The following is a 13,162-nucleotide window of genomic DNA, read 5'->3' on the forward strand; positions in this document are numbered from 1 at the left end:
GGAGGATGGGAGGGAGAGGAGAGGGTGGACGCGGTGGTAGCTCACTAGTTGGGGGTGGGTGGGTTAGCTGGGATGAGTCTGCGGGGAAGCTGGAGCGCTCGCTCCTGGGTTAGCCTTCCTTGTTCTTTCTGTTCCTTCTCTCCAACACCGTGCACTTAGTGTTCTAAGTTTCTCTGAGACGTGTGTGATGGACTTCCCGCTATATATCCCTCTTCCCTTCCTCGGAGTGGGGCCGCTTCCTTCTGACGCGGTCCAATGGTGAGGGTCCGAGGTCCTCTCTTCATACCCACCCACTAACCAAGGAAGATGCTCTGGGCTTGGTTTAACCAGCCAAACTGCTATGACGTTGTCTAGGCTCGGTTAATTTTGCTCTAAAACTGCGCAAGTAAAACGCAGGGAGGAAAACAGGAAATCCAAAGACCTGTGACCGCATAGACATTCAGACCTCTCCAGTACTGGCCTTGGCGAAGGAGAGTGTAAAGGAATGCATCTCAAACAAAATGGCTCAGACTTAATGCTACATGCTCCTTTCAAGAGAAATGGTCCTGGCCTCCATGCAAGTTCCACCAACTGCTCTCGATTTCCCTTAAAGATTAAAACATCCTAGCAATAAGCTGTGAAAGTTCAGTGTGAATTTTAAAAGGCTTAGTCTCTTTACAATCCCCATTCTCCAAAAGGTATAATTATCTTTCACATACATTCAGATATGTCTAGAAGAAGCTTCAGGAAAGCAACATTCTTGCACCCTAATGACAACTGGTATTTTCTTTCTTTCTTTTTTTTTTTTTTTTAAATAGGCTTGACCAACTACATTGGTTTCACCATAAAAACTACTGTTTCCCCACAGTAGTCCTATATATACATAAAGGAATGCCCTCAGTGGATGTGTGTGCCTGCCTGCCTGCCTGCCCTTACCCCTACCGGCCACCCCCAACATCCATCCATAAACACGGAGCGCTTTTACTTTAGTGATAAAGCTTGAAATTAAACTGAGGAAGGGCTGAGCTTCAGGGTTCCTACTACTAGATACATTGCGGTCGGTCCATCGAGAAGCACCCACACTTTCCCAGGACTTACTTGAAGGGTTGGGAGTACCTAAGCTTTTAGATTGGTTTCCTGTAAATTAGCCCAGCAACTAAATTAGCAATATGGTAGAATGTGTTTGTTACATGAATAGAGATTGTAGACAAAATACAACACCATCGTACATATTGGGGAATTCCTGAGGTGGAATCTAACAAAACACAATATGAAAAGATGTTTCTCCTTTTGGAGAACAGCTTGCAAGCCTCTGAGTTAAGCTTCATGCTCTGTGGAGGTTTTTACTGTCCAAGGCTTCATTTTGTGTGGCTATTCTGTGAAGTAGAACAAACAACAGTTCTGAGCCTGTTTTGCGTTTGAATCCAAAGTTGACCAACGATTATTTGTGTGATTCTAAACTGCAGGAGGGCCAGGCAGGTGTCTCATTCAATCGGATACCCCCAGATGCTGCCCTCAACCCCTGCTGGAGGGATGCCGGCCCCCTCCCCATTACCTGAGAGAAGGAGTGTTGTTGGTTTTCCTAAAGTCAGCTTCTATGGGGCTTTGAGTTATTTACAAGTGAAAGGGTGTAAGGAGATGCTGGAAAACAAAACCAAATCCCACATTATCACGGATCTCAAAGGTGACAGGGGCCAACTAAAGATCTCCCTGTGGCCAAAACTGAGGCAATCTGTGCAATAGAACACAGTACCTGAGTTATAACTCAATGTCCAAATATATTTGTGTGTCCACATTGCTAAAAAAAAAAAAAATCAATGATTAAATCAATAGAGGAAATCTCTCTTGCAGAATTTCAAATAACTTTCGTATCTATTGGAGTTGGAACCTAATTCCCAACTACTTTCTGTGTGGGCTGCACATGAGATTTTTCTCCCAAAAAGTACATCAGAAAGAAGAAAAGAGTAGCCTTTCTTGTAGAGAAATCTAATCAATCTAATGTAATCTAATCTAACCTCAGCCAGGGGTTGAAGACCAGCATCCACTATCATGCAGTATGTTGATGTGTAGCTGCTTCGTGTGATGAAAATGCCACTCTGACCTTCCCCCAAAGCCTAACTATAAAAGACAAGTCCCAAATGAAGAGCCCAGGGCACAAAAGCAAGGGATAGCTAAGGCATTGTAGCAGTCTACAGGAATCTGAGGAGACTATTGAATGCACCGTTCTATCCAGGACGGATGCAATAGAAAAGGAATATGTGGTAAGGATTCCAAACAATCGGAGCCTGTATCAATGTTGGTTTACTAAGGGTAACACATGTACCATAGTATGGTGAGATGTTGGTGCATCTATAAACCTAAACCTTTAACACATCCTAGGCCTGGATATTGGATAGTTAAGTTGGAAAAGTGCTTGCCTTGTATGCTCAAGGTCTTGAGTTGGATCCCCAGAACCCACATAAAAATGCTAGGCATGGCAGCACACTTGTAATCCCAGAGCTAGGAAGGTAGAGACAGGCAGATCCCTGAGGCTCCCCGGTCAGCTAGCCTAGACTACTTGGAGAGTCTCAGGATGAAATGATTTTCAGGATGAAATGATGATGATGATGATGATGATGATGATGATGATGATGACGCCTAGACTACTTGGATAGTTTCAGGATGAAATGATGATGATGATGCCCACAACGGTGATGAAAAAATGAGAAGAAAGAGAATGGTGCCTGAAGAACAACTCCTGAATTTGTCCTCTGGCCCCCACAAATGTGTACACAATCACAAAGCAAAACAACTAATCCTTCAAATTTTAGCCAGTTCTGGTGAATTAAGCCTGTAACCTTAGCTACTCTAGAACAGCAAGGCCAGGAGGATTCCAAGTTTAAGACCTGCCAGGTCTATTAAGAGTGCATTTAAGACCAGCCTGGGAAATTTAGTGAGCTCTGAGCTCAACACAGGAAGAGGGCTGGTGTACTGCTTAGTTTTATTGTTTACTTGACACAAGGTAAAGACACCTGGGAAGAGGGAACCTCAACTGAAGAACTGCTTTCATCAGATTGGCCAGTGGTCACCTCTGTGAGACATTGTCTTGACTGGTCACTCACTGTGGCAGGTGAGCCTGGATTGCAAGAAAGCAAGCTAAGCATAAGCTGGCTACATTGTTCCTCTACTGTTTCTGTTCCAAGTCCTTGCCTTGACTTCCTGCTAGGATACAGTTCAGTGGCATGGAGTTGCCCAGCACATCTGAAGCCCTACATTCAGTTCCCCATTATGCAAAGGGGTTGGAGGTGATTATAAACAGAAGAACCTAAAAGCTCATGTGTCTGTCAACTGATCAGTAGACACACGGAGTATGATGTAACCATACAATGGAATATTATTCAGTAACACGGAATGAAGTACTCATACACATTCATTCAAATAGGCCTTGAAGAAACATGCTAAGGAGTTTGAATACATAATTCTTCAGAGATTAGTGTAAGGAACATGGCAAGTACTTGTTAAGGGACATAGGTCTTCTTTGGAGGTTATTTATAATGTTCTGCAATTAGATACCTGTAATAGTTAGCTAACTGTGGACTTAGTGAAACCTGTGAATTGTATGCTTTAGGAAAGGTGTCAATGTGTGGGAGTATGAATTGAATAAAGCAAAGAGCTATAGCAATGAAAACTAAGTTGAATGCCCTGAGGGAAGTCCATCATGGTTCCTCACTCTGAAGAACAAAAGAAAAGACATTTAGTGTTCTACCTCATTGATGGGGTTTAAGCTTTGAATCTTCCCTTCTCTTCCCATTCCTTAGCTCCTGGACATTTGAAGTGGCCCCAGAACAGCAAGAAATCAACAATGCTTGGTGATGAACTCTCCTGGACATTTGAAGCAGCCCCAGGTCAGTGAGAACTCAACAGTGCTTGGTGATCAACTCTCCAAAGACTGAACAGTTTTGCTGTCATTGTTTTTCCAGAACAAACACTAGTTTTAAAAAGCCTCATTCTGAGAAAATGACTTAGCATTGTAAGGTAGAATTCAATTTTTTCAACACCATGCCCACAAAAGTTAGGCATTCCTAGACATGGAAAAGTCCTTTCAAAGCAATATATAGTTTTTCCACCTAGACTAGTAAGCTAATGGAACTAATTACCTAGTTCACAGATTGCCACCAAGCCCTACTATCACAGTGTATTGGCCAGCACTGCTTTAGAAGTCTTTAGTTTGCTGATAATTACCTTCAACATTCAGTCTAGGAATTAAAGACATAAAATTTCTATTGTGGGTTTAAATAATTTTCAGCACTAGAGATTGAACCCCTTCTGCACACTAAGCACATGCTCTACTACAGAACTATTGCCTCAGACCCTAAAAGATTTAAAAGTCTTTTTATGTATTATTGTAGATGTAACCGTCTTGTTAAATAAGAAACACAGAGCCAATTGCAGAGTTAAAAGCCAAGAGGTCAGAGCAATAGCTGAGAGCTGAAAACCTTACCCTTCAGTGCTGCTCTGTCTTTCCTCTCCGCAAGAGACCTACTTCCTGTGTTTTTCTCTTTTTTATAGACTTTCTGTTCTGCCTTCTCATTGGTTGTAAACCCAACCACATGACCTCCTCATCACTGCCTGTCTACACAGACCTCCAGGTCTTCTATGGTTGGTATTGAGATTAAAGTCGTGTGTCTCCATGCTGGCTGTATCCTTGAACACACAGAGATCTGCCTAGCTCTGCCTCCCAAGTGCTGGGATTAAAGGTGTGCACCACCACTGCCCAGCTTCTGCTATTGCTTGCTCTGACCCCAAGGCAACTTTATTAACATACAAATAAAATCACATTTCAGTACAAATAAAATATCACCATATTTTATGAATATTCTATATCTTTTTATATATTATAAATGTTATATTCTTATTTACTACACAAATAGATATTAATATATTATAGTGTTATATAATAAAAATATATTATGTTATCAATATTATACTTAATATATAATATATTATATACTAATATTAAGTATATTATAGTACTATATATAACATTAAAATATACATATAAGTATATATGTATTTAATATCTACAATAAACATACAATAAAATTCATCTATTGTAAATATATTTTGTATTTTTATAATCTAGATAATTCAGCAAAAGTCCACAAAAGAAGTCTGGGTTTCTAAGAAGGGGGGATAATTAGAAGCCCCCAAGTTTGCTTAGGTGAGTAATTTCGAGGGTCTTTTCTAGGTTATACATTGACAGCCACTCAGAGGAGAAACTACAGGCATGAAGCTCCAAGGTTTTACTAAGCTGTCAATCATCTCGTCTCCCCCACAACTGTGCTGACATTTCTGCAGCTGTCTTAAAGTTGGTACCAATTTTTCCCATCCCTTTTTACTTAAAGCTGAAAAAAGCTCCCCAGAGGTCTGCTTATGTTGTGTAGAGGCTGAATTGTACAGCAAACCTAGCTAGAAATGTGGAAATTCACATTTGCTGGGATGCTTTATTAAGCATACTTGACATTTAATTGTTGGGATAATCCAGAGAAAATTGTGTATTATTACATCCACTTTATAAATTGGGAGACAGGGGCTCAGTGAATTGTAGTCTTTGGTCCTATATCCCACATAAACTGTAAAGTCTTAGGTAAACCGTATCTAAACCTTGATCACCATCATCAGAATACCCTGCAAGCCTTCCACAGCAAAGGTGGCCCACATTATTATTTTTATATATAACCAAATTTCTTAGTTTATTAATAATTAATAAAGTTTATTAAGAATAAGCCCCTCTTCTGCATACATCACTGAGCCTTGGGGGGTGTGTGTGACCCCATTTATGGCTGGACACTCCAGAGTCCCTCACTCTCTGCATGCTGTTCACTTCAATTGTCTGTGTCAGTTACCATCTACTGTGAGAAACTTCTCTGATGAGGTTGAGAAATATAGACACCAGGAGTTATTTTATTCTTATGTTCCTTTAGGAGAATAATAGTAGGTTTTCCCATAGGGCACAGGACCTATCTAGTCTCAGGTTCCTGGCCTCATTAACATTGTCAGGTATGGGTTCCAACTCATGGAACGGGCCTTGAATTAACAAAACAAAACAAAAACTGGTTCTCCAATAACATTTGTGCCACAATTGCACCAGCATATCTTACAGGCAGGTCATTATAGCAGTCAGGGTTCATAGTTGGGTGAGATGGACAGTTACCTCTCTCCTCTGGTAGCATGCCTGGCACCTTCCAGCACTGTAAGTGCTAGCCGGTGGGAATGAAAGTACCAGCCTGATTTCTGTGTTCTGTGCCATAAACACAGGTGTCCTCAGCAGTAGGTCTTAAATCAGGTTGAGGAGAGCAACCAACAGCATTTGCAATAGGCTGTGATGTTTAGGGACCTATAGGACCCCTTTGGTGGCCCACAATATTGCTTCATTATAAAAAAAACAAATCAACAAAAAAACAACTCCTTAGAATAGCTGAAGTAAAGTACAAAGTCTCCAAAAGTTACAGTTAGAATAAGACACTGATCACTGGGAAATTCTTCATTCTGGGAAAAATGAAAAAAAAAAAAAAAAAGCAGGACATTATATATCTTTTAAGTAATAAAAATAATAATATGCAGAATAAAATAAAAAACAGTGGTAAGCTTATCCACCTTAGATCAGCAAAAGCTGAAATACGGTTTAATTATATTTAGGAAAATGGGACTTTCATATACTAGTGAATGAAGACATAGATTTTGTAGGGCAATTCATCAATATCTATTAAAAGTTTAAATGTGCAAATCCTATACACTAGTGACTCCACACACATACTCTGAAGAAATATTCCCTTAGAGGAGTGCACAACGATGTTCATACCAGCACCGCTTTCAATTTCCAGCCAGGGACAACTACTTGAATCAGCTCTCAGCTCCCAATGCTCTAGTTGCATCCCAGTGTCTTAAGAGTAACCCAAGGGCCAACGAGACGACTCAGTGAATAGAGCCATGACCTGAGTTCAACACAAGGGACTCACGTGAAGGTGGAAAGAGAAGATCGATTCCACAAAGTTCTCCTCTGACCTTTACACGTGTGTCACAGCCATAGTTCTCACCCACCCAAGCAGTACCTTTTTAAAGTGTAGTCTGGGCACAGTGACACACTTTTAATCCCAGCACTTGGGGGCAGAGGCAAGCAGATCTCTCAAGTTTGAGGCCAGCCTGTTCTATACAGCAAGTTTCAGGCCAGCCTTGGCTTTACAGTGAGACTTTATCTCAAAGAAAGGAAAATAAAAATCCAAGCACTTATTTTGTCCCACAACATAAGAACAGCAAACCCAGCCATTCTGTATTATGCCCTTGCTTTTTTAACAGAGCCACCCCTGCCTCCTTCCCTAGATGTGTCCCAGCACATTATGTGCTCCCTACCTAAAGGTCTTCTCTGTCCCCTCCCACCCACCCCATACATATGACACCTGAGATTCAGTTCTCTAAGGCTCACCTCTCCACAGAGGCCTTCCGTGAGCACTCCATCTGAAGTTCATCTTTATCAGGTGGCCTAGCTCTGCTTCCTAGTTTCTTATTTACGTCTGCCCTCCACCAGACTATGTGGTTTGAGAACCTGGATTTGTTGTGTGCCATTAGTGCCCAGGCACGGATACCAAGCAAACTTGAGAGTGCTCCAGAAAGCTTTACAGCATGAACGCATTTTATGTTCTAGTCTGATTTTTTTACAAAGCAGTTAAAGAATGACATTTATTTGGAATGTCATAGAAATATCCTACACTGTTAAGTGAATTGCACTATCACATATATTTTATTAAACACACATAAATAATAAAAACTTGAGGCTATCTGTGTCAAGCTTTAAGTTTAAAAGACAAGTACTTTAGACTATGATTCTGATCTGATAATTGACTTTGGAAACATAATGTATAAGCACAAAGACTCTGAGTAACCAGGATGAAGAGGAGGGCCTGTATTTTTAAACCACAGTGTATGTGTGCAATCCATGTACAGTGAGAAACATTTGAAGGCAAAGCACACAAGTCTTACAAAGACAGACTGTTTGGAGTATGGATGTTAGGAGCTGGGAAGCACTGGTGGTTAAGAACACTTGTTCTTGCAGAGGACCTGATGTGGGTTCCTAGCATCCACATCCAGCGGATCACAATTGCCTGTAACTCCAGCTCCAGGGGATCCTGGATTCTGGCAGCATGGGGCAGTGTACTCACACATGCACATTCCCACACACAGATACATACACATAAATAAAAATAAAAGTAAATTTTTAGAAAGTATGGAGTACGATTTTATGCATTTCTCCCACAAGATATACATGTTCATGTTCCAGAACCCATACATTTAAACATTTATTATTTGCCAAGTAGTAGTATTATGGCATTGTTAAAAAATAATTTTTAATGAATAAACTTGAAGCCCAGACCTGACTAAAATATTAGCTAACTTTCTATTGAAAATCTCACTGCCATAAAATAAATGCATTTTCTATGAGAAAAGATTTCAGAGATGAGTGATAAGAAAAACTTTAAAAATAGACACAAATGTGAAGGAAGGACAAGTTCCCCTTCACTGATATGCCCACAAGAAAACAACAGCAATAATCAATGTGAGATTATTTAATCAGTTAGCCTTCCCTTGGCAGCCAGTACAACCAGTGTTTGGAAGGCTAAAGAGGAAGGTCATGAGTTCCAGGCTTGTCTCACTAACACAGTGACACCCTTCTCAAAAGTAATTAATTAATTAAATTTAATTTAATTAATTAAATCTTGGGGTGGGCTATCCCCAAAGTCATTTTAATGGCATTCTCTGATGTTCAACACTGTTAGTTTGGGAAAGTACTTCATTATATCCCACCCATACAATCCAAGCAGTTACTGCAGGCTTGCCTTTCAGTAAGAACAGGAGAAAACCGAGTTATTGCACACACACACACACACACACACACACACACACACACACACACACATCATTATCAAAAGTTATCTGGGAAGCTGCAGGGATGGTTGGAGGCCCCAGCACTGTCCCTGCCACCGCCGACACGGAGACTCTCCCAATTCCAGTTGTCAGTGCTCGAATGCCCCAACCTGAAGCCGAAGAAGCCACCTTGGGTGCACATGCCACTGGCCATGATGGCATATGCCCTGGTGGTGTCTGCGTTACACATCACTGAAGGAATAATCTATGAATGTATTGCTGAACCTCCAAGTGCTGGCTCAGTGTCTGAGAAACAGGGGCACCGGAGGCTACCAAGTAAATAGACAATATATTATGAAAGGATAAATGGTTTAGGTTTCCTCATCCTGGACAGAGCCAATGTACCAAATATTCCAAAACTCTTCTTCTCTTTGTTGGCTTTGTCTGTGTCCTACTGAATTTCTTCATGGCTACCGTATTCATGAGAACGAAATCGCCAGGTTATCTGATGGGCAAATGCTTCTAAGGAACCAGTGGATCCTGGATGTTCTCCTATTAACCAAGTTGTCAAGCTGACCTTGTGCCACGGGGGAAGAAAGGACCGCAGAGTGAAAGGAGCATTGAAAGACAGCCTAGCAGGCACTTGAAAGCTCAGACTGGACCCCTCAGCATCAGCTCACTCCAGCATCACGGCATCAGCTGGGTTAAGCAGCATTTTCTTCTTAGTTTGTTTCTTAAAGGAAATGTGTGGTGGGCATTGTGTTCCCTGAAATATCGTGTGTTCCCCAAAATAAACATATCTGGGGTCAGAGAACAGATAGCCACTAGAACAAAGCCAAAAATGGTGCCTAGAAAATGGGAAGAGTAAGCCATAACAGAAGTTGGGCAGTGGTGGTAGTACACGCCTTTAATCCCAGCACTTGGTACGCAGAGCTAGCCAGATCTCTGAGTTTGAGGCCACTTTAGAAACAGCTAAGCATGCTGACCCACGCCTATAACCCCAGAAACCCAACCTTTAATCCCAGGGAGTGGGGGCAGAAAGAGAAAGGTATATAAGGTGTGAGGACCAGGAACTAAAGGAGTTAAGCATTTAGTTAAGCATTTGTCTGGATAAGCGTTCAGGCTTTGGAGCAACACAGTTCAGCTGAGAGATTCATGTGGAGGAGGACTCAGAAGCTTCCAGCCTGAGGAAAAAGGATCACCTGAGGAACTAGCAAGGTGAGATAGCTGTGGCTTGTTCTGTGTCTCTGATCTTCCAGCATTCACCCCAATAACTGGTCTCGGGTTTGAGTTTCATTAACAAGTACCTTTAAGATTCATGCTACAGAAATGTAGTTCACTTCTAAAACTATATTGAATAAAGTGATTGGTTTTCCTTACAACACCCTTGTGATGGCTAATTTTGCTTGTCAACATGTCTACATCTGGAGTCAGCTAAAACCTAAGCTGCTGGGTATGGCTGTGAAGGATTTTTCTTGATTGGGTCCTGAGGTCAGAAGATCCACCCTAAATCTGGGCCACACCTTCTGTTGGCAGTCCACGTAAAAAGACATGGAAGAAGCTTCTGTTGCCAGTTGGCCTTGTCAAGTTCATCTCTCCTGTTGCTGAGGCACTCCTTTGCTGGGATTAGAGCCTACTTCTTTGGGATCCCAACATATTGAAGACCAACTGAGAATCCAGCCTTGTGGACTGAACAACTGCGGGATTCCTCCTGTCAGGAGATAGCCATTGTTGGCATTCTATCTGTTCTCTGCCTCTAGAGCAGTGGTTTTCAACCTGTGGATGGCAATCCCTTAGGGGGAGTCAAATGACCCTTACACAGGGGTGACATATCAGATATCCTGCATATCAGATTTTACACTACAGTTCATAAAAGTACCAAAATTACACTTACAAAGTAGCAATGAAATAATTGTATGGCTGGGGTCACACAGCATGAGGAACTGTATTAAAGGTTCACAGCATTCGCAAGGTTGAGAACCAGTGCTCTAGACAAGCATGACTAACACACCCCTAGCCATTTTTTGGACATAGTATTTCAGATTTTCAGATTAATGTAACTTGAGAAGATCCTGAGGTCTGAGGAATTTGGACAGCTGGTCAGTTCCTCCAGTGGACTTTAAACAATGTGTGTGGTACTATACCATTTCAGATACACATGTAAGAATGTGTCCTGGACAATCTGAGGCATGAAAGGAACAGAAATATAAAACTTTTCTAATTTAAAAAAAAAAAAAGAACTCTTACTGTTAATGTGCAGAAGACCTGAATTCAGTTGCCAGCATGGACAGTGACTCACAACCTCATGTTACTACAGCTTGAGGGAGTCTTGACGCTTTTTTTTTCAGGTCTCCACAGACATTAATATACATGCTCACATATGTGATCATACATAAACATACATTTTAGAAATCTTTTTTTAAAGTTATCTTTGAGGCAAGATGGCCGAGCTATGGGTAAAGTGTTTGCCATAAACCTTTGGCAACTAGAATTTAGACTTGTTTTGGGTTTATAACCCCAGCTCTGGCACTTCTATAGTGAGATGGGAGGCAGAGACGGGAGAATTGGTTGCAAGTTCCAAAGGCTGGTGTGCACAGCACAGTAGCAAAAATAAGTTACCTGTCTCAAAACAAGGTGGAGAGGGAGAACTGACTCAAAAGAGTTGTCCACTGATCTACATGTGTTCATGCACACACACACACACACACACACACACACACACACACACACACACACACTATCTACAGTTATGGTTAGTAGAGGTAGTACCTCATTACTTCTCAGATTATACAGAAAACTAACACAATTCAAAATAGGCAAGATGAATTTAATGCCAGCAATAAAACTACAGTTTAACATTCCACAATGATAATCTTCTAAGCATAATACAGAAAAAAGAGCAGAGGTATCATTACACTATCAGTAAGGTTTGGCATGGATTGTAAGAAACAGTTTAATTTCTTCTTTATGTCTTTAGGAACACGAGAGACTCATTCCATTGAAAACATAGTGACAGGGTTGCACAGACAGGTCAGTGGTTAAGAATGCTGGCTGCTCTTCCAGAGGATCTTCCAGGCCCAGAGGGTCCAATGCCCTCTTCTGGATTCCTCAGGCAATGGATGCACATAGTGCACAGACACACATGCAGGCAAAACACCCACGCACATAACATAAAAATAAAGGTTAAGCAAATTTTTAATACAATGACAGCATTTAATATTTTTGTTACTGTCAATGCAATCATTGTATCTCTGCAATTATCTGAAGTTTAAAGGGAAAATGAAAATGTTTAAGTTTGTCATCATTTTTACAACTAATGAAGCATAACTTGTCAGAATTCATGCTTAAACTTCCAAGAAAAAGCTGGAATTTTTGTGAAATACTTTTCTCAAACAAACCCTTCAGAGGATATATTTTATTATATGAATATCAAATGTTTTTATAATGATTTACTAAAATCTTATGTATTTTATAAAATAAATACTATCATAAAATATTCTCCTAATTCCTAAGAGAGGTAATGAAAGAATTGAGGATTGAAATATATCCAGTAGGAAACTGATCCTTGTTTCTCTTATCAGTTCTTTTGGTAAGAAATAGCTTCTAGTGTGATGGACAATCCTGATCTTTGCCAGGTGGTGTCTGCTCTTCTGTTTCTGCTACAGCAGTGATGAAGAGCTGTTTAAGAATATCCTTATCTAAATTCTTGCCTGAAAATAAAACAAAATAGTGAGGCTTATTAAAACAACATTTTAATTTCCAGAGTGTTAAATGCATGGTGTTCTCTAATGATCTACAAAATTAACAGTAACTGCATGATTCCTTCTACAACTTTCTAGTTAATCCTCAAAGTTAGCACTTTCCTAAGTTGTCTAAAAAGCAAAGTTCTAAAAAACCTTTCATTATCTGTAATTCACACAAATATACAAGCTTATTTAGTTAATACTGGTAAACTAACACATTCTATCTCCTACAAACCTATTGTGTATTTTCCTTCAGAAATTTGTGACTTACCAATGAAGACCAACTGATTTGTTCTCTCAGCATCGTCCTTCCAGCTTACTAGGCTCTCTTCCAGGTCATACAGCTCATGGATACCTTGTACAATCATTTGCTGTGGTTTGTCTTTGATGGACACCAGCCCCTGCTCAAAGGACAATGATCATTCAGCTCCAGTTCAGATTTGCAAGCAGAAACAGTACATCAAATTTGAAAATACTGCTTTTCAAAAGACAAACTCATGACAAAGCTATGAAAACCACTGATTCAATTATTTGCATATTTT

The 13,162-nt window shown here is 40.5% G+C and overlaps 1 protein-coding gene and 1 pseudogene across 4 annotated transcripts in view; one reads left to right on the forward strand and one right to left on the reverse strand.

Moving 5' to 3' along the window:
• The first annotated feature begins 3,830 nt into the window (after nt 1–3,830).
• On the forward strand, nt 3,831–9,403 carry LOC118578088 (annotated as a pseudogene).
• Nucleotides 9,404–12,013: 2,610 nt separating this feature from the next.
• The window catches only part of LOC118597466 (COBW domain-containing protein 1), a 44,144-nt gene continuing 42,995 nt past the window's right edge, over nt 12,014–13,162 (reverse strand). For all 4 annotated transcript variants that reach the window (XM_036209054.1, XM_036209069.1, XM_036209062.1 and 1 more), the window contains 2 exons: nt 12,892–13,021; nt 12,014–12,587 (listed from right to left, as the gene is read on the reverse strand). In XM_036209054.1, coding sequence (XP_036064947.1) covers nt 12,481–12,587; nt 12,892–13,021 — 237 coding nt within the window. In that variant the 3' untranslated portion in view covers nt 12,014–12,480. The remainder of the gene's footprint in view (nt 12,588–12,891; nt 13,022–13,162) is intronic.

This window comes from Onychomys torridus, chromosome 1 (genome assembly GCF_903995425.1).
Source record: "Onychomys torridus chromosome 1, mOncTor1.1, whole genome shotgun sequence".
In the NCBI taxonomy this organism is placed as follows: Eukaryota; Metazoa; Chordata; class Mammalia; order Rodentia; family Cricetidae; genus Onychomys; species Onychomys torridus.